Source organism: Miscanthus floridulus, chromosome 9 (genome assembly GCF_019320115.1).
Source record: "Miscanthus floridulus cultivar M001 chromosome 9, ASM1932011v1, whole genome shotgun sequence".
Classification (NCBI taxonomy): Eukaryota; Viridiplantae; Streptophyta; class Magnoliopsida; order Poales; family Poaceae; genus Miscanthus; species Miscanthus floridulus.
In genome coordinates this window covers 39,641,370-39,662,345 of record NC_089588.1, presented here as the reverse complement: position 1 = coordinate 39,662,345, position 20,976 = coordinate 39,641,370, and the positions used below count along the sequence as shown (strand labels likewise).

The 20,976-nt window shown below is 50.4% G+C and overlaps 2 protein-coding genes across 2 annotated transcripts; one reads left to right on the top strand and one right to left on the bottom strand.

Annotated features, from left to right (window-relative positions):
* The first annotated feature begins 17,577 nt into the window (after window positions 1-17,577).
* LOC136479694 (uncharacterized) lies at window positions 17,578-18,042 on the top strand. Its single transcript, XM_066477468.1, has one exon. The coding sequence runs from the start codon at window positions 17,578-17,580 to the stop codon at window positions 18,040-18,042; it is 465 nt and encodes a 154-aa protein (XP_066333565.1).
* Window positions 18,043-20,015: 1,973 nt separating this feature from the next.
* On the bottom strand, window positions 20,016-20,714 carry LOC136479693 (uncharacterized). The gene is made up of 3 exons (XM_066477467.1): window positions 20,462-20,714; window positions 20,237-20,395; window positions 20,016-20,158 (listed from the first exon to the last, which is right to left on the bottom strand). Exons 1-3 carry the CDS (start codon window positions 20,712-20,714, stop codon window positions 20,016-20,018), a joined length of 555 nt encoding a protein of 184 aa, XP_066333564.1.
* Between the last annotated feature and the right edge of the window lie 262 nt (window positions 20,715-20,976).

Here is a 20,976-nt window from a genome sequence, read left to right as displayed (position 1 = left end):
ATTTTAATTTTTTAGATTTTGTTATTTATTTATTTTTATTTTCACATGACCTCATGGAGACAAACCCATATAAAAGATAGCTCTCGACGAGATCTAAAACTCTGTATATAATTTTAACTTTATCATTTGAGATCATTTATGGGTCAAATACATTCAATACAAAATTCAAAGAAGTTAATACAAAAAGATAGCATCCTACACTTGGTGACTTGGTTACAAGTAACTGTGTAGTGTGATTGTAGAGAGCTTGTGTGAGAGGTTCCGGGTTTGAATTTAAGAACACACGTATTTCGCGTGACTTGAGATGTGCTACCGCAGTGCTTGGCTAATGGGTTTCTCCCAAAACTTATATTTTTATTGCTAGTGTAGCACCCATTTTCAATTTTTGGATGGGACATACTAGCGCCCCGGACGTCCAGACAAAAGCGCATGTCCAGATGCCCACGCCACCTTCGTCACGTGAGCTCGCGGAAAAGGCCATGCCTACTGCTCCTTCCCCCTGCCCCCTTTCGAGTCTGGACGCCCACGAGAAACGACGCTCCTTCCGCCTGACCCCCTCCTCTATCTCTGGGTGGGCGAGACCCGAGAGCCGGCATGAGGATGAGCAAACCCCATCCGCAGAATCCTAGGTGAACTGCGTGCCTCGATCGTCGGCCCACGACTCGCCGCGCCCCATCCCCCGGCGCCCAGGCCATGCCCCTAGGACCCTCTGTGTCTAAAACATGAAACACTTGGATGCAACATACGATTGAAGCAGATGAATCATTTGGAACATACAATTACAACATGTGTGTGAAACATATTAACATCCAGATAAAATACTTGCAAATTGCAACATGAAAACAACACTATTTGCAACATAAGACTGAAACAACTGAAACATTTCAAACAAACTCTTGCAACATAGGTATGAAACATATGCAATATGTAGATAAAAAATGCTTGCAACATACGTCTGAAACATATGAAACATTTTGAACAAACATTTGCAACATGCCTCTGAAAGACTTGCAAGATGCATCTGAAACACTTACAACATATGCAATATTCCGATTTACTTTTGCAACATCCATACGGAACACCTGCAACATATCTCTGAAACACTTGAAACATACATTTCTAACATATGGGAGGGGAGGTCGGGGACGGTTGATTCTGGCCTCTATAACACCCTAGGTGTTTGGCTTCTACAAAATTGCATTTCATTTCATAAACATGTGCATCATCTATATCATCATGCCATTGTACTGAAACATGTATATGCAACATTCTCAATTATGATTGTTTCATACCTAATTGCTTGTGAATGGTAGTAGTGCAACATGTGAATGCAACATGAGTTCTCATACCTTGAAACATGGCAACATGGTAGTAATATGACAAGTTTAAAATTGCAACAAGGTCATGAAACATGTGAAACATGGAATTGCAACATTAGAGTAAAATTGATTGTTTTGTTGCTTCATCACATGTGATCCTTAGAAGTTGGTGTAGCACTTGTGTAGAGTGGTTAATTAGGGTCTAATACACCTTAACTACACTTAGGGTAATTGATGGGACATTGTTCATGTGGACCAAAATGACAAAATTGCCCTCTAGGGGAGGTTTGACTTTGAATGACCCATAGAGTGACTCGGTTTGACTGATTCAAAAGTCCAACCTAGAAATCTTGCATGGTTGTGCACCCTTTACGAAAGTTGTAGCCAATTTATCAAGGAACAAAAGTCTCAATATGACCATCTCATGAAAATGGCTAGAACATGTTCAAAAAGGGCCCACCAGTCATTATTGAAGGTTGATTCATCACTGAAAAATTTGTCTAAGTCCTAAATGCCATTTCAGTTTGATTGAACCAACTTTGGCTTGATACAACTCTTGATCCATGGAGAACTGGATGTTGATTTCTAAAGCAAAGTTGTAGACCTAGCTTAACTCTACAACTTTCATGTTCATTTCTTCCACTAATACGTCATGGTTTAGGAGCGAATCCCTGTCAAACATCGCCTATCAGTCGGGTGATGGAGCTCTGAATCAGCGTTTTAGGCAAGCTACAGTGTTGTCCGTTTTCAGAAAATGAACGCCGCGTGGCGCCACCCGTCGCCGGCCGGCTGACCGTGCTGCCACGTGCCGTGGGCGTCCTGGCACGGCCGGCCACGATGTGAACACCCCCGCGCGCCTGCCTAACGCACTCGCCACTTCATTTTCTCCACTCTAGTCGCCTTCCACCGCGCAGCAAGCAAGCTCAGCCGCTCCGCCATTGCCGATCCAACTATGCCGTCGCAGAGCTTGCTCACCGCTGCAAAAACGCGCACTACGTCTTCACCGTAGCTCCGCCGTGTTCTCCTCTACGTCCTCCACCACTTAGCCGAGCCATTCGAGTCTTGGTAAGGGTGTATTCGCCGTTTCCTCCACCGCCGCCATGACAGGACCTCACCGGAGTTGGCGCTCCACGCGGTCAACTGCCACCAAGGCCTTCCCATCCCCTCCTCTTTGCTTGGTTAGTTTGGTAGTGAACTCCAGAAGCTCGTACCGAGCTTAGCCACGCCCTATGGGGTCGAACCTCGCCGGAGCCGGCCAACCCGTGGCCATGTGCCGCCATGGCCGTCGCCATTTCCTCTAGCTGCTGTAATAGCTGAAATTGAGGGTACCACTAGGTGTGCACGGGTGAGGCGAACACGTTGGCACCGATGGCCTCGCCGGAGCTGCCACCGGCGATGAGTTACGCCGTCGTCCCTTCTTCCTCCCCTGTCTGTCTCGCTGTCTTGCGGGACCCGCTCGTCAGTCGCCGAGCTAAGGCAGGAGCCGACCTGGGCCGCACCGAGTATTGGGCTATGCTGGCGTGCGCGTTGTGGGCCGCCATTCTTTCGGGCCGGTCCAGCAGTAGCTGATTAGGTTTTTCATTTTTGTTTTGTTTTATTCTTTTCACAGATTTGAGTACATATTCAAAAATGTGTATCTCTTAGTTGGTAGATCCAAATGATGGGGTTCTAATTTTGTTAAGTTCCTGGTAATGTCTAGTTTATATTAAAAATATAATTTGTGCCTTGTTCTGTAATGAAAAATAGAGTTGCTAATTATCTCTTTTAATGATGTGGGAAATATGGGTAATTATATCTTTTTCTGTGTAGCTCCAAATGGCATGAAATTTTTATGGTGTACTGCTCATATCATGAATAGCTTGTAGTTAAATTTTCATACATTTTGGACACTGTATGTAGGAGTTAGGTAATTCTCTTGTTTGCATGGATGGATCTTGTGTGAATTTTCATAATTTTTCTATAGATCCAGTAAAGGTAAAATTTGGTGAATGCTATTCTTATGCTAGAATGATACTAGGAAAAATGTGAAATCTGTTGCTTGACACTTTTCAATAGGGTTTCCTAATTATGTTAGAAATAGCTCTGCCATCTGTTATTTTTGATATAGCAAGTTCTGCTTGTCCAATTGCTTTGAAATTTTTATGGTAGTCTATGGGAAGCATGAGGTAGCTACTGTAATTTTTGTAGATTTTTATGTACAGTTTTACTATATGTTGCTTTAATCACCTAATTAACTAAATAAATTAGAAAAGGACATTAAATAATTTATTTAGAAGTTGGCACTATACTTTCTGATGTTCCTATGGCATGCACAACAAGTTGGTAAACTTGGTTTGGTCCAATTATGCTTTTGCATCATCACTAAATATTTAATTTAGGAAACCTGCCATTTCTGGACAGATTCTATGTTTACTTTAATTCGATTTGGTTAACGTAAGAATCCTGCTTTGATGTTTACAAATGATTTGTAGAGAATTTCATAAGCTTTCCAGAATGTCCTCTTGCAAGTCATTTGAAATTGTAGAACTCTTGTTGTGATTGAATTAAGGAACTGCTCGTTTGCATATGAAACTTTAACTGTTGATTTAAGTATACCTTTACTATTCCTAAGCTTGTGGTAATGTTCCTAGGTGTTAGGCCTTTAACTGAAGATGAGCATCTTTATCTTTGGTTATGCAAGTTAGGTAAGTTGATCTTGTTCTTCAAGTTAAGATAGATACATGTTTTAAAGTGATTTGAATAGAGCTATTCTTAATCGGTAAACGAGTGTCCAGTGATGTTTTCGTTAAACACTTACTGTGATCCATTCATCATGAGCATCATGTCATTCCTAATGCATCCATGATATTTATCTTGTGCATCGGCATGCAATAGGTGTACCGGAAGGAGTGACACTGCTGGAATTCGAGGAACCGAGCAGGGAGCAACAGCAGCCAACACCGGAGGTTCAGGAGGTGCAGCCCTTGGGAGAAGTGCCAGACGAGGTCGCCGTTGAGTGCCCGAATCACTGTCCGTGCAACTTTGTGAAAGGCAAGCCCCGAAGCATATTAAGCCTCCTAATTTCCAAAATGCAGTTAAAGTATTATTGTTACATATATATATTGTTGCATTAAGTTTAGGTGTTGGATGCAAACACTTGCTGCATTGGTTATCCAATCCTTGTCCAGATATTGATACCCTGAATCCTATGTAGCTTAGGCTCGTGTAGTGCTTAGCCCTGCTTAAACGCGGTAGAAGTCAAGTGATTTCCTGTCACCTGCGAGATATAGGGACATACATATGGCACGGTTGGCTATATTTGCTATCGTGGAAAAGAACCTGTCTTAATTTGAATTGAAGACCGGGCGGAGGCTTGCCGGTTTGCAGTGACTCCGTCTGTGTCGCTTAAGGACTGAATCTTGGAGACTTTCCTGTTCATGTTGAACGCATGCCTCTCTTAGTTGGCCGGGTCTGGAGACCGACCACGAAGCCGAGTAGCTCACCTCAGGCCGGGAGTCGATAAGTATAAAGTGCGCCTCGGAAGGGAGCCATAGGCGTGAGTCCAAGGGCAGGTGATTTAAAAGTCCTGATCGTCCTGGCAGAAGGGTAATCCCTGAGAGTGCTGGCACTGATCGAACCCGCGAATTTGGTTCCTGAGTTGTCCCAAAGGTGACCCACGGCTATCCTTGCAAAGTATGCTAGGGTGAGAGTTAGGAATACCCCCTCAGCTGAGTTGTAATTCAATTCGAGTCGCCGTCTCTCCCGGTTAGTGAGAACTTGACGGGCTTATCTCCAAAGTAGATACACTAAATAACATAATAGTTTAGAAATGATGATATGATGATGACAACCTTATTATACCTGCTATGGTTAATATTGTTTGCTCCTAATAAGTGAGTGCTCTAGTACAGGTGCAAATCTAGTGGACAGGTAAATGATGATAAACTTGATGCGAAGTTTAAATTGGTTACTATATTCATAAGCTCTTTTATGCACTGTGTTCAGCTAGCCCACCTCATAAGCCTTGCATGACCCTTGGTGTCTTCTATTTCTGGTTTTGACGGGTAAGTCTAGCTGAGTACCTTCTCGTACTCAGGGTTTATCTCCCACCTGTTGTAGATGACCAGTTCTACTTTGGTTGCTGCAAGTATTGCCTTCTCCCGGCTGGGGATGAAGACTAGACCGTTGGGCGCGGTCTCTCCTAGTTCTCGTACCTGAAGATGCTTTTGTGGGGGCATGACTAAGATCTAGCAATGTATTTGAAACTATGAAGTTATGTACTAAACTATGTTGCTTCCGCAAATTTGAACTTGGTTTGTAATATTTTATTTCGCACTCTGATGGATGTAATCCGGATGCCACTTGTGAAATGTTGTAACGAATGATGTGTTGTGTTGAATCACTATGGTCTTGGTTTGAATGTCGAGAGTTGGTTGAAATCCTTCGTGATTTCCAGACTACCGGGATTATGGGAGCTTAAGTACAGGAATTTGATCACTTCGGTGATTGTTTTTGTACTTACGTTCTTATGATTTGGTCGGTTCTGTTATAGCTGGCATCAGAGCAAGATTCGACACTAAACATGTCATTTGTGTATTTAAAACAAAAGTATTTGTGAAAATCCTAAATTAAATACTAAGTGTTGCCAGTGGTCATATCCCTTATGCCCAAAATAAGGACTCTTAGGTGGCTTATTAAAGTACTAACTTGGGGGTTCCTACTTGTTTCTGTTTCGTTGTCCATACGACGTGCTATTGTATGGATGCCATCCACTTGGGTGGTAATGTATGGATCAAAATACCTCTACGCTCTGGTAAGTGGGAGTTGTGAGAGCATGACCGTCCAACCGTCGGTCTAGGGGAGAGTAGTTGTGGTTGCTCGCATACTTACATGTTCGATCATGTATCTATGAGAATACTTAAGTGTGGGTATCTCTGTCAAGTAGCTATGATACTAGAGTATATACATCGGGTGATGTATGTATGAAAGTATTTAGTTTACTGCTTACTTTACATGCCTTTTTGGGAAATTATTGGGCTGAAATGAAATTGCTGCAGGTACACTAACAACGTATCGTTGTAGATCGACTAGCTACCGTATACAAGAGAACGTATGTGTGCCACCGTATATTTCGCTAGCCTTTAAATTTTTCTAGGTTTGTGAGGATGTATGGATTGTGCATGCATCATGTTCAAGCATACATGGCATTCTTGCATTACTCCCTCCTTTAAAAATTAATGGTCTCGACTAATTAAATTTCGTATCCCTTAAATGATTCTCCCCTTATGTTGCAACTTTTTGCTATAGATGGCATGCACAAAACGCACTGCTCGTAAGTCTGCCGGAGGCAGGGCGCCTCGTCACCAGTTAGCTCCTCGTGAGCCCCCGTCCTGAGCCTACTGAGGCAGAAAGGCTGAGGGCAGACCTAGCCCGGGTGACTGCTGAGAGGAGTGCGGCTCAGCAGCGTTTGGAGCATGTAACGTAGGAACGGGATCAAGAGGCCCTGGAGGTTCAGAGGTTGACGGTTGCTCACTACAACTGTGAGCGCATGTTGATTCACGTGCTGAACCAGCGGAATGAAGCCTGGAACGAAGAGAATGCGTTGAGAGCGCGATAGGTTGAGCTGGAGCAGCAGTTGGCAGTTGCAGAAGAGTACAATGACCATCTCCTTGAGGAGGTTCACCTGTTACACAATCAGCTTCACCCTCTCCTGCCCCCTGATGATGAGGATGAGATGGGCTCTGGTGTCATCATGGCTGAAGATGATGATGACATGGAGATTAATGGACTTGAGGACGTTCCACCTGAAGAGGAGGAAGATGAGGAGCTAGAACCTGCTAGTGATGAAGATGGAGGAGAGATCTTCGACACTGACTCCGAGGACGATGCGTAGTTAGCTTACTACTTAGCTAATGCGCTAGAGCTAGTCTTTTGTTGATCCTCATGCATGAACGAGTAGCTTTGTAATAAGTTAATCGTTGGGATGTAATATCGAACCCTATGCGATCCTTGATGTCAGTTTGGAACCTCTATGGCTTGGATGTAACCTATCAAACGTGTTATGCTCCACGTATGTGAGCTTTGGTAAATTTCGTCTATGCGGTCTATAGATCTTGTTGTTGGTTAAGTTCATCGCATTAATGTGTCAATCGATGCGCTTGATGAGTTGTGTGATTGTGATGGATGATTGTGCCTCTGTTGATAGTATAAATTCATTTTCTCCATTGGAGTCAGTTTGGCATAATTATACAATTCATCTACAAAATTTCCACATCGTTAGTCTCATTGGCTATACATTTTGCAGATGGCTCATAATCTTCATCGCGGTCGTAGCCTTGGAAATGAGGAACAACCACCTCCTCCACCGCCCACACTAGCTGAGCTAATGCAGATAGTCGTCGAAAGTCAGCGCATGCTAGCTGAGGCTATGTGCCAACTGGCTAACCACGATGATCGACATGTCTGCCAGGGACCCGAGCCGAACCAGTATAGCAGCTTTAAGGACTTCATGGACACAAAGCCTCCTATCTTTAGAGAGGCAGAAGAACCATTACAAGCTGATGAATGGTTGAGTACGATAGAGCAAAGGTTTGGATTGCTCAGATTGACAGAAGGTATGAAGGCCTCGTATGTAGGACACCAGCTCCAAGGCCCTGTAGGCATCTGGTGGAACCATCACAGGACCACCTTCTCTGCAAACGTTGAGGTGGTTTGGGACCAGTTTCAGGCAGCTTTCAGGGGACATTTTATCCCTCCTGGTCTCATGGCAATTAAGCATACCGAGTTCATGAAGCTAACTAAAGGCAACAGGAGTCTTAATGAATACCTCCAGGCATTTAACAACCTGGCAAGGTATGCTCCCGAGTTCGTTGATACTGATGCCAAAAAGATAGCTAGTTTCAAGAGGGGACTTTCCCCTAAACTGATGAAGTCTATGGGCAACTGTAAGTGTGTCACCTTCAATGAGTTTATCAGTGACACTCTGACTCAAGAGAATAATGATAAGGTATATGCTGCTTCCAAGACCCGTAAAAGAAACTTTGAGGCAGGTGCTTCTCAGTCTAAGGCACCAGTGGTATCCAAAACCCAATATCATCCACCTAATGTTAATGTCTGGTACCGCCCACCTCAGAAGAAGAATCAAGCTAAAACTGGTTTCCGCAAGGGATACACAATTTCCTTGCCAAAGAATACCTCTGGGCAAGGCAGCTCCAATGTCCCACCAGCTAACAGGCCGTGCTGGAACTGTAACCAGCCTAGTCACTGGGCTAATAAGTGTCCCTATCCTCCCAAGCAGAATGCTCAGGGAAACGTCCGTCAGGGGCGTGTTCACTACACTACTGTGGAGGAAATTCCTGCTGGTGAAGTGGTCACCGCTGGTAAGTTCTTTGTTAATGATCACCCTGTAGTTGTGCTCTTTGATTCGGGTGCTTCGCATTCCTTTGTGAGTTCTACTTTTGCATCTAAGCATAAGATGAATGTGATTACAATTGTCAAGGGTGGTTATTGTATTAGTGCTGCTGGAAATAATATCATGACTAACCAAGTAGTTAAAGATGTAAAGATTGCGATTGGGGATCAAGAGTTCCTTACGGATCTTGTAGTTCTGCCGAGGGTAGGAATCGATGTAATCCTAGGAATGAAGTGGATGAGCGGGAATGGAGTGTTGATCGATACATCAACCCATGTGGTAATGTTGAGGGATCCCATGGATAAGAAGGGTTTTCTAGTGCAGTTACCTCGTGATATCGCTATCCACAATACAGCCAATACTACCCTAGCCAAAGCCATTGAGGATATACCGGTTGTCTGTGAGTTTCCAGATGTCTTCCCTGATGACTTGCCTGGATTACCTCCGGACCATGAAGTAGAATTCAAGATAGAACTCATTCCGCATACGGCTCCTATTTCTTGAAGGCCCTATAGAATGCCGCCCAATGAGTTGGCTGAGCTGAAGATTCAGTTGAACGAGCTATTAAAGAAAGGTTTGATTCGGCCTAGTTCTTCCCCTTGGGGTTGTCCGGCTATCTTTATGAAGAAGAAGGACGAGTCTCTGCACATGTGCATGGATTATCGCCCCCTTAATGCTGTTACTATCAAGAACAAATACCCTCTTCCTCGCATCGATATTCTGTTTGATCAGCTCTCCAAAGCTAAGGTATTCTCCAAGATCGATTTGAGGTCTAGCTACCATCAGATCAAAATTCGTCCTGAAGATATACCTAAGACAACTTTCTCTACTCATTATGGCTTGTTCGAATATCTTGTCATGTCCTTTGGGTTGACAAATGCTCTGGCACACTTTATGTACCTGATGAATTCGGTATTCGTGCCGGAATTGGACAAGTTCGTCGTCGTGTTCATTGATGATATCCTTGTATATTCTTAGAATGAAGAAGAACATGCTGAACATCTGAGAATTGTTTTAACTCGATTATGTGACAACCAGCTTTAAGCTAAGTTCAGCAAGTGTGAATTCTGGTTGAACAAGGTACCTTTTCTAGGTCATGTGTTATCTGGAGATGGGATTTTGGTTGACCCTACTAAGGTGCAAGAAGTCCTAAATTGGAAGGCACCTACTACAGTCACTGAAGTCCGAAGTTTCCTGGGTTTGTCTGGCTATTATCATCGATTCATCCTAGATTTCTCTAAAATCGCCAAGCCCATGACTCGACTACTTCAAAAGGATGAGAAGTTTGTGTGGACTCCGAAGTGTGAAGGGGCTTTCCACACTTTGCGGACCTTACTAACCTCTACTCCTGTATTGGCACAACCTGACATCGAGAAGCCTTTTGATGTCTATTGTGATGCATGTGGCATCGGTTTGGGGTGTGTTCTTATGCAGGAGGGCCGAGTCATTGCTTATGCTTTGCGCCAGCTTCGAAAACATGAAGTCAATTATCCTACCCATGACTTAGAGCTAGCTGTGGTTGTTCATGCCCTGAAGATTTGGAGACATTACTTGCTAGGTAATGTGTGCAACATCTATACTAACCATAAAAGTCTCAAGTACATCTTTACTCAACCCGAGTTGAACATGCGTCAACGACGATGGTTAGAATTAATCAAAGACTACAACCTTCAAGTGCACTACCATCCTGGCAAGGCAAATGTGGTTGCTGATGCCTTAAGCAGAAAGGCCCATTGCAATTCCTTAGTTAGTGAAGACTTTCATCTGGCACTCCTCCTTCATCCTATAGTACTCCACAGTATCACTGTGGATTGCTCTCTTAGAAGTCGAATTATTGAACTCCAAAAGACTGATGTGGGTGTGTTTCACATCAAGCGGAAGATGAAAGAGCAAGAGACCAAGCACTTTAGGGTCAATGACAAAGGAATTCTCTGGTTTAATGATAGGCTTGTAGTACCCAAAGACAAAGAACTTAGAAATCAAATTATGGCTGAAGCCCATTCTTCTAAATTGTCCATCCATCCTGGTAGCAGTAAAATGTATCAAGATCTCAAGCTGTATTATTGGTGGACCAAGATGAAGAAAGAAATCACAGCCTACATGGCAAGGTGTGATAATTGTTGTAGAGTCAAGGCTATTCACATGAGGCCCAGGTTATTGCAGCCACTCTCTATTCCTGGCTGGAAGTGGGAAGAAATTGTTATGGATTTCATTGTTGGGTTACCCACTACCAAAAAGGGTTGTGATTCCATCTGGGTTATCGTAGATCGTCTAACCAAATCCGCTCACTTTATTCTGGTCAAGTCTACCTATCACCCTCACAATTATGCTGAGATTTACTTTCAACAAGTGGTACGTCTCCATGGTGTACCCAAATCCATTGTTTCAGATAGAGGACCGCAATTCATGGCTCGCTTTTGGGAATGCTTACATCAGAATCTTGGCACTCATTGTCGGGTACCATAAAAAGGGGGTACCCTAAGCGAAAGACCGAAAAAACTCATAAAACACCCATGAGGCCTCCCTAGTCAAACTAGGGAAACAGTCCACGGTGATGTCCGAGGCTGGCTCGACCGAATCCGGTCTCGGACCAAATCTCCGCCTCGCCCGAGGCCCCCGGTCAGGGTCTCGGACGTCCTGATCCCGCTCCGACTCGCACGAGGCTGGGCTCGTCTCATGTCCTCGTCGCCTCCGCCTCGACCGTCCCTCTAGCAGGCTGTCCCATCCATTTAATGCCCATACGAGCACCCGCTACGTCAGCCACATCTGGTAGGGTATAGCAACAGGAGCGATGGGACAGTGGTCAAATCTTTCTTTTTTTACCATCCCTTACTGACGGTACAAGGGTTACCGTGCCCTGTGGACACACGTCCTGCACTATTCCACCTGAACCGGGTACGACGCTGACCGCCGAGGCCCCCGTGTCGCACACGGGGCACGTCCAAGGTCTCGGATGGATAACTGACTCTCCGCCTCATTAAGAGGCCTCGGACATGAGACCGATTCTCCGACTCGCCTGAGGCCCCGCCCAGAAGGCCTCGGACAAGTTACCGACGCTCCACTTCGCTCAAGGTGGGCTCGGCAAACCACCCCATCACCTCTGCGTCGACCAACCGCTCCCACGACGTCATCCGGATGATGGCTCGGTACGAGAGGAATGGCCGACGAGACGCAAGTCACATCGACACCATGCCGCCCGAAACAAGACAAGGCAGGAGTTACCGGCCACTGTGCGCAGCACTGTGCCCACGACTAATGTCCATACCACACTATGCTGCCTAACCCTAACTGTTCCGAGGACAACACAGCATGGGGAGTTAAGCTCGAATCCCTGTAGCCTTGGAATCAGTGCATAGGCCCAACTGCTCCCTCTAGGGCCTCGGCAAATCAGGCCTCGGCGCGGTTAGCTACACAGGTCACCTCCAAGGCCTTGGCAAATTAGGCCTCGGCGCAGTTAGCTACAACCTGCCAGGCCTCGGCACCCCACCAAGTCAAAAAATCCACAAGGCATGGCATGTCACCCACAGTGGAGGCCATGCTGACTAGACGTCAACAAGGACTCCTACGACTTCAACGGCCTCGAGCATGGCCGGCATGACGCACCAGTGATCAAGTACCAATTGCCATTCTCGACACTGTGCTACTACAGGGATAGAATACTAGATCTTTCTTCCAAGACTCCACATGTAGCTCTATCATGTATTCCTGGCTCCCTCCTTACAGCTATAAAAGGGGGCAGCCAGGGCCATTTCTAGGGGACGAAGGAGGACACTCGGATAAATCTAGACACACTCTACCGTTGCCTGAGAGCAACGTCTCAAGCAGCTCGCACCGCTCTGCGCCGAGACCTGGGACTAGCTTCCTCTCTCACCCAGCTTGTAACCCCCTACTACAAGCACTTCGGTGCAAGGAATACAAGATTGATCTCTCAGACTGGACGTAGGGCACCAATTGCCTGAACTAGTATAAACCTTCTGTCTCTTTGCATCACCATCCGGGATTAGGGGCACGCAGTACAAATTTACTAGTTGGTTGAGGACCCCCCGGTTTGAAACACCGATAGTTGGCGCGCCAGGTAGGGGCTTCTGCGTGTCAGCTTCATCACCCCAACAAGTCCCGGATGGCAGATCCCGTACGACCACTGCGTCTCGACACGGTAATCTGGTTCGGGAGCCTAGAGTTCATGTCTCTAGGATGTGAGTACGACATGGTACTACTCACACCCCGAACCCCTCCGACCGACGTCGACATCACACACTTACAACCCAGGCGTAGACGGCGCCCGGGCGGCCGCTCTCATCACGCTCGCTAGTTACGACGCGAGCAAGGCCACTCCGATGCCACATGAGCTCGCGGTGGCACACCGCGTCTTGCCGACACCCCATGTTCGGCTGTTGGCACAGGGTCCCTGGTTGGGGATCTGACTAGCCTGAGCCTAGACATGGGCGAAATGCCGGCGTCATCCAGCTCTTCCCTACCGCGTCCTGAGGGGTCAACTTCGGCGGAGCGGAACTTGGCAATGGCACCACCCTCGTACCCCTTTGGGTTGAGAAATGCCGCCGCCACCTACGCCTCTGCTCACGCAGAGCCCTCAGGACGCCACCAACGCTTCACCCTCGACTTCGACACCACGACTTTAGTCCACACCCACGCTGACTCCTCGGAGGAGGACGAGGCGTGGGCCGGGGCAGACTTCTCCGGACTACGAGACCCTAAGTCCATGCGCCGCTTCCTGGCCGCGAGCGACTACTGCTTCGGCTATTCCGACTCTGACGATGAAGGCGCTTACGACCCCACTCGCGAGTGCTTCCACGTCGGACTCGGGATGCCGAGAACAGGCAATGGGGACGAGGGGACAGGCAACCGTTCCCCGCCTCGCCAGGGAGTGGGCGACGCCACGCCCCCACGCGTTGTCCCGCCGGCAGCGCAAAACGAGAATCCCACCCCCGCACAACTTCGACGCCCGGACCTGGAGCAGCTCCGTGAGCTTCAGGCCAAGGTCAAACAGGACGGACTCCTCCTGCAATAGCTTCGAGACACTCTCGAGCAGGAGCAGCGAGGTCGCGGTGATGGCGGAGGCGCCCGGCGGAGGGCCTGCAATGTTCACCACCGCATCAACGATGACGACGGGGGTGAGCAGCCCCCAATCTTCAATCGAGCTAGCCAGAACATCACGGCTGCGGCAATGCTAGTCCGAACAATGCCTGAGCCCTCTACCACGGAGGGGCGACGGGTCTGCGGTGAGCTCCAGGATCTCCTCAAGACCACCGCGGTACAGCAGGCCGAAAGTTCTGCCTCTCGGCGGCGCGGTGGCGCCTCGGAACTTCTCACGACACCGCCTCAGCAGGATAAGGAGGCCTTGGTCCATCCTAAACCCGCTCGGGTGCCGGCACTCAACAGGGTCCCCTTGCTACACGACTGCCACAGCAACCGACGCGAGGCGCAGGACGAGCACGAGGTAATCGGCAGGTGATGCCGCCATGACAGCGAGGGGCCCGCCCGAGGCTACCATGTGCACCGAGGTGGCCGCTACGACAGCGAGGAGGACCGCAGTCCTTCTCCTGAGCCACCTGGCCGTTGAGTCTTTAGCAGAGCTATCCGTGTCGCCCACTTCCCGGCCCGGTTTTGACAACCGGCCAACCTCACGAAATATAGCGGTGAGACCAATCCTGAACTTTGGCTGGCCGATTACCTGCTCATCATCCGCAACCTCCCGTTGTTCTTGTTAGACTCGGCACGAGCCTGGCTCGAACACCTCCCTCCCTCGCAGATCCACGACTGGCGCGACTTGGTCAGGGTCTTCGTCGGGAATTTTCAGGGCACGTACGTACGCCCTGGGAACTCCTGGGACCTCAAGAGTTGTCGCCAGGCACCGGACGAGTCTCTCCGAGACTTCATCCGATGCTTTTCCAAGAAATGCACCGAGCTGCCAAGCGTCGGCGACTCAGAAATTGTCCAAGCCTTCCTCTCCGGTACCACCTACCGAGACCTGGTCCGAGAGCTGGGCCGGAACGTGCCAACCTCGGCGGCCGTACTGCTCGACGTCACCACCAACTTCACCTCGGGTGAAGAGGCCGTTGGGGCCATCTTCCCCGACAACGACACCAAGGGGAAGCGGAAGGACGAGGCCCCCGTGGCCTCAGCTCCCCACCTCCCCAAGAGGAAGAAAAAGGGCCACCAGGAGAACCAGGAGGTCCTCGGGGCCGGCCTGCTCGCGGCCGCAGAACGGAAGAATCCCTGAGGCCCCAGGGGCCCCGGGCTCTTCGACGACATGCTCAAGAAACCTTGCCCATACCACCAGTTCCCGGTGAAGCATGCCCTCGAGGAGTGCACTATGCTCCGACGCTACTATGCCAAGCTCGGGCTCCCTGACGATGAAGCCAAGAGAAAGGGTGCCGACGACAGGGACGACAGCAAGGACGACGGGTTCCCCAAGGTGCACAACGCCTTCATGATCTTCGGCGGGCCTTCAGCGTGCCTCTCAGCACGCCAGCGAAAGAGGGAGCGCCGGGAGGTCTTCTCGGTAAAGGTGGCCACTCCTCGGTACCTTAACTGGTCTCGGGAGGCGATCACCTTCGACCGGGACGACCATCCCGATTATGTCCCAAACCCCGGGCAATACCCGCTTGTCATCGACCCCATCGTCGGTAACACCTAGCTCACCAAGGTACTAATGGATGGGGGCAGCGGCCTCAACATCCTATATGCCAACACCCTGGAGCTCCTGGAGCTCGACCAGTCGTAGCTTCGGGGTGATGCCGCGCCTTTCCACGGCATCGTGCCGGGAAGACGTACGCGATCGACCTGTCCGTCTGCTTCGGTACTCCCTCCAACTTCCACAAAGAGGTGCTCACCTTCGAGGTGGTTGGGTTCAAGGGAACATACCACGCCATTTTGGGGCGGCCGTGCTATGCCAAGTTCATGGCGGTCCCCAACTACATGTACCTCAAGCTCAAGATGCCGGGCCCCAACGGCGTCATCACTATCGAGTCGACGTACGAGCATGCATACGACTACGACGTCGAGTGCATTGAGTATGCTGAGGCTATCGTAGAGGCCGAGACCCTCATCATCAACCTCGACCAACTCGATAGCAAGGTGCCCGACTCCAAGCGTGACGCCAAAACTTTCGAGCCCGCAGAGGCCGTCAAACTCATACCGGTCGACCCCGCCTGCCCCAACGATCTCGTTGACTTTCTTCACACGAATGCTGATATATTCGCGTGGAGCCCCTCGGACATGCCGGGCATATCGAGGGAGGTCACCGAGCATGCCTTAGACGTCTAGGCCGGCTCCAGGCTGGTGAAACAGCACCTGTGCAGATTCGACAAGGAAAAGCATAGAGCCATCGGCGAGGAGGTGCAGAAGCTCTTGGCGGCTGGGTTCATCAGAGAAGTGTCCCATCCAAAGTGGTTAGCTAATCCTGTATTAGTTAAAAAGAAAAATGGGAAATCAAGAATGTGTGTAGACTACACCGGTTTGAACAAAGCATGTCCAAAAGTCCCTTTCCCATTACCCCAAATCGATCAAATTGTTGACTCCACTACGGGATGCGAGACCCTATCCTTCCTCAATGCGTACTCCGGTTATCATCAGATCAAGATGAAAGGGTCTGACCAGCTCGCGACTTCTTTCATCACACCATTTGGCATGTTCTGCTATGTGACAATGCCGTTTGGCCTCAGAAACGTAGGGGCCACATACCAGTGGTGCATGACCCATGTGTTTGGTGAGCACATCGGGCAGACCGTCGAGGCCTACGTAGACGACATCGTGGTCAAGTCCAGGAGGGCCAGTGATCTCGTTAGCGACTTGGAAATAGCCTTTGGGTGCCTCAGAGAAAAGGGCATCAAGCTCAATCCTAAGAAGTGTGCCTTCGAGGTCCCCTGAGGCATGCTCTTAGGATTCATAGTCTCAGAACGCGGCATTGAAGCCAATTCGGAGAAGGTCTCGGCAGTAACCAACATGGGGCCAATCCGAGACCTCAAGGGTGTACAGAGGGTTATGGGATGTCTTGCAGCTCTGAGCCGCTTCATCTCGCGCCTTGGCGAAAAAGGCTTGCCCCTGTACCGCCTCTTGAGGAAATCGGAACGCTTTTCTTGGACCCCCGAGGCCGAAGAAGCCCTCGCCAAGCTCAAAGCACTGCTCAGACACCCTCCTGTCCTGGTACCGCCAGCCAGGGACACAACCCTCTTACTCTACGTCACCGCGACGACCCAGGTGGTCAGTGCGGCCGTGGTAGTTGAGAGGCAGGACAAGGGGCACACTCTAACCATCCAGCGACCTGTTTACTTCATCAGCGAGGTGCTTTCCGAGACCAAAATGCGCTACCCCCACATCTAGAAACTGATCTACGTCGTGGTCTTGGCTCGGCGCAAGCTGCGTCACTACTTCGAGTCCCACCCAGTAACTGTGGTGTCGTCTTTTCCCTTGGGAGAGATAATCCATAACCGGGAGGCTTCGGGCAGGATAGCCAAGTGGGCTGTCGAACTCATGGGGGAAGCCTTGACTTTCGCGCCTTGGAAGGCGATCAAGTCGCAGGTCTTGGCTGATTTTGTGGCTGAATGGACCGACACCCAACTGTCGCCTGCTCAAAGTCAGACGGACTGTTGGACCATGTACTTCAATGGGTCCCTGATGAAGACCGGGGCAGGCGCGTGTCTGCTCTTCATCTCCCCCCTTGGGGTACACATGCGCTACATGGTTCGGCTCCACTTCCCCGCCTCCAACAACGCAGCCGAGTACGAAGCTCTCATCAACGGCTTGCAGATCGCCATCGAACTTGGAGCACGACGTCTCGACGTTTGGGGCGATTCGCAGCTCATCATCGATCAAGTCATGAAGGAGTCAAACTGCCTTGACCCCAAAATGGAGGCGTACTACAAATTGGTACATCGCCTAGAGGACAAGTTTGATGGTCTCGAACTCAACCACGTCGCGCGTAAATCCAACGAGGCCACGAACGAACTGGCAAAGATGGCATCGGCACGAGCCCCGGTCCCCCCGAACGTCTTCGCCAGAGACCTCCACAATCCTTCCATCGACTATGCCTCAGCAACAGAAGAGGGCCCACCGGTCGAGCCCGCCGCAGGGCTCGAGGCCCCCTCCACCGCTGAGACTCATTCGGCCGAGCCCGAGGTCATGGAAGTCAACCCAGAACCTCCTGAGGCCAACCAGGACACGGACTGGCAAGTCCCGTTCCTTGATTGCCTTGTTCGAGGACAGCTTCCCGCTAACAGGACCAAGGCCCGATGGCTCGCTCAGCGAGCCAAGACGTACATTCTCAGCAACGGCGAGTTATACAGGCGAAGCCCATCTAGTGTTCTCCAATGATGCATCACCACCGAGGCAGGTCAAGCCCTACTCTGGGACTTGCACGCGGGAGCCTGCGGTCACCACGCAGCGCCTTGGACCCTCGTTGGAAACGCCTTCCGCCAAGGGTTCTACTGGCCAACAGCGGTTGCTGACGCCACCAAGTTAGTACGCTCCTGCGAGGGATGCCAGTACTACGCACGGCAGATGCACCTCCCGGCCCTGGCCCTCCAAACCATCCCCATTACATGGCCATTTGCCATGTGGGGGCTTGACATGGTCGGGCCTCTGCAGAAGGCCCCTAAGGGCTACACCCATCTGCTGGTGGCAATCGATAAGTTCTCCAAATGGATCGAGGCTCGCCCGATCAATCAAATCAAATCCAAGCAAGTGGTGCTATTCTTCATGGACATCATCCACACGTTCGGGGTTCCGAACACCATCATCACCGACAACGGGACACAGTTCACTGGTCGTAAATTCCTGATATTCTGCGATGACCACCACATCTGTGTGGCCTGGTCAGCCGTAGGACACCCAAGGACAAACGGCCAAGTAGAACGTGCCAACGACATGATCCTACAAGGCCTCAAGCCAAGAATTTACAACCGGTTGAAGAAGTTTGGCAAGAAATGGCTCGCCGAACTCCCGTCGGTCATCTGGAGCTTGAGGAACACCGCAAGCCGAGCCATGGGGTTCACACCTTTCTTCCTGGTCTATGGAGCCGAGGCTATCCTCCCCACTGACTTGGAATATGGTTCCTCGAGGCTACAGGCCTACAACGAGCAAAGCAACCGCACCACCCGAGAGGACGCCCTCGACCAACTGGAGGAAGCCCGAGATGTGACGCTACTACATTCGGCCAAGTACCAGCAAGCCCTACGGCGCTTTTAGGCCCAGCACATTCGAAGCCGAGACCTGAAGGTAGGCGACCTAGTGTTGAGGCTGAGGTAGAACAACAAGGGCCGCCACAAGCTGACCCCGCCATGGGAGGGACCGTACATCGTCGCCCAGGTGCTCAAGCCTAGGACCTACAAGCTGGCCAACGACAAGGGCGAAATCCTCAACAACGCTTGGAATATAGAACAGCTACGTCGTTTCTACCCTTAGAATTTTCAAGCATTATATACATTGTTTCTCGGAATACAATTAAGAAGCGTTCTTTAGTTGTTCTAATTTTTCAAGAAACTCGCCGAGCCCATCGCGGGCCTCGGCATTATGATAACACCATGAGGAAGGCTCTGCTCTGTCTCTGCAGAACCGAGCCTCCCTCGAGGGCTAGAAGGGGGGGGACTCCCCCCCTAAGTCCCACGCACCATTTTTTAGTCGTTTTTTGAAAAAATTCCTACGCCAAACTCTCTAGCGTGCTTTGACAAATCGATTGTGAAAAAACCTAAGGACCGAAAGACTGTCTCGAGGCCAGAAGGCTGGCTGAGTCGCGAGACGGCCTATGCCTCCGGGCTATGGCACTCCCTCACCACCTTCTGCCCAAGGGGCAGCTCAGGCTTTGAGGAAGTTTTTTTGCAAGAGATACGTTCAGAGACAAGACAGAGGGCAGAGGCTCAGAAATACAATAAAGAAAAACGATTAAAAAAGCGTCGGCACACGATCACTTTAAAAAGGCCTCAATGGCCGCCAACGTTATGGTAGGGCAACATAATCCCTAATCTAATCACACGGCCTCTTAGGCCCAGATCAAGGCGCAGGGTCTCCAGCATCGGCGGACGGCGGAGGAGGGACCACCTCCTCTTCGAACAGCCCAGCCAGCACCGCGCCAGGACCCTCCGCCACCTCCATCAACTTCGTCACCACCTCGTCGGCCTCCTCGTCATCATCGGGTAGGACATAGCCATCGCTGATGGCTTGGAGGTCAACGCCGATGTAATGCGAGGCGATGACGGCCAGCGCGCGCTTAACGCCCATATGCAGCGCCCCTCGGAGCCGCTCGCGCACTTGGCCGCTCAACGCAACCAGGCGGCTCTCAAGAGAACTTCCTAACTGGACCCCTCGACTTCCAGGGCCTCGCAGGCGGTACGGACGGCGCTCCTCAGCGCATCGTGCTCTCCGATCTCGGTGTCAAGCACCGCCTGCACTGCGCCGAAGGCCTCGGCTGCCTGGGTGACCTCCCTCTCCAGCTCTGCGCCAAACATAATGGAACAAGGTTAAGCGCAAAGGAGTACAAGCCAAATCTAGGGCGGAATTCCACGGAACTCACCCTCGGCCTTCTGCCCCCAGCGTTGGGCCTCGGCCAGTGAGGCCTTAGCCTTCTCCTTCCAACGCTGGGCCTCGACCCGAGACGCCTTGGCCTTCTCCTTCAGGTGCTGGGCCTCGACCCGGGCAGCCTCGGCTGCCTTGGAAGCTTCACTCCCCAGCTCTGCGTTATACAGGGAGTTGGGGAGCGAACACAAGAAAATAGAATAAAACAAGGGATAGAACTCACCCTCGGCCTTTCCCCTCCAGACCACCGCCTCGGTCCGAGAGGCCTCAGCCACCATAAGGGCCTCATCCAAGGTCCCTTTTGTCAGCTGGTGAGCACTCTGCTCCGCACCTAGCTGCCCAGCAAGGACCTTGCCCGAGGCCGTGGCTTCCTCAGCCTGGGACCTGAAGGCGTCCCGCTCACCGGCCACGCGGGTCAGCTCCTCCTCCAACTCCTTGACCCGCGCCGCTAGAGGGGCGACCTGCTCCTGGGCCATGGCTGCCTCGACTATTACATCGGCCCAACAAAGGCGGAGGTCCTCCACCTCCGCGCTCCGCGCCTCCAAAAGCTCGTTGGCGCCGGCAAGCAGGCCCTTCTACCACTGGAGTAGGTCCCAGACATCCCTCTCCCGCCGGAGAAAGACCGATTTCCTGAGGGACCGGGTCTCGAGCTCCTGGGTAAGCAGAACAAGGGTCATTCACTACTGGAAAACTCGAAAAAAGACAACATCGCATGAGAAAAGAAAGCACGAACCTGGG

What these genes read in the sequence shown, in the direction of transcription:
- LOC136479694 (XM_066477468.1), top strand. Translation starts at nt 17,578, where the DNA reads ATGGAGGCGTACTACAAATTGGTACATCGCCTAGAGGACAAGTTTGAT.
- LOC136479693 (XM_066477467.1), bottom strand. Translation starts at nt 20,714, where the DNA reads ATGGCCCAGGAGCAGGTCGCCCCTCTAGCGGCGCGGGTCAAGGAGTTG. An exon ending in CTGGAGGGGAAAGGCCGAGG is followed by an intron (nt 20,396 to 20,461) that starts GTGAGTTCTATC and finishes TGTATAACGCAG; the next exon opens with AGCTGGGGAGTGAAGCTTCC. An exon ending in CTGGGGGCAGAAGGCCGAGG is followed by an intron (nt 20,159 to 20,236) that starts GTGAGTTCCGTG and finishes TGTTTGGCGCAG; the next exon opens with AGCTGGAGAGGGAGGTCACC.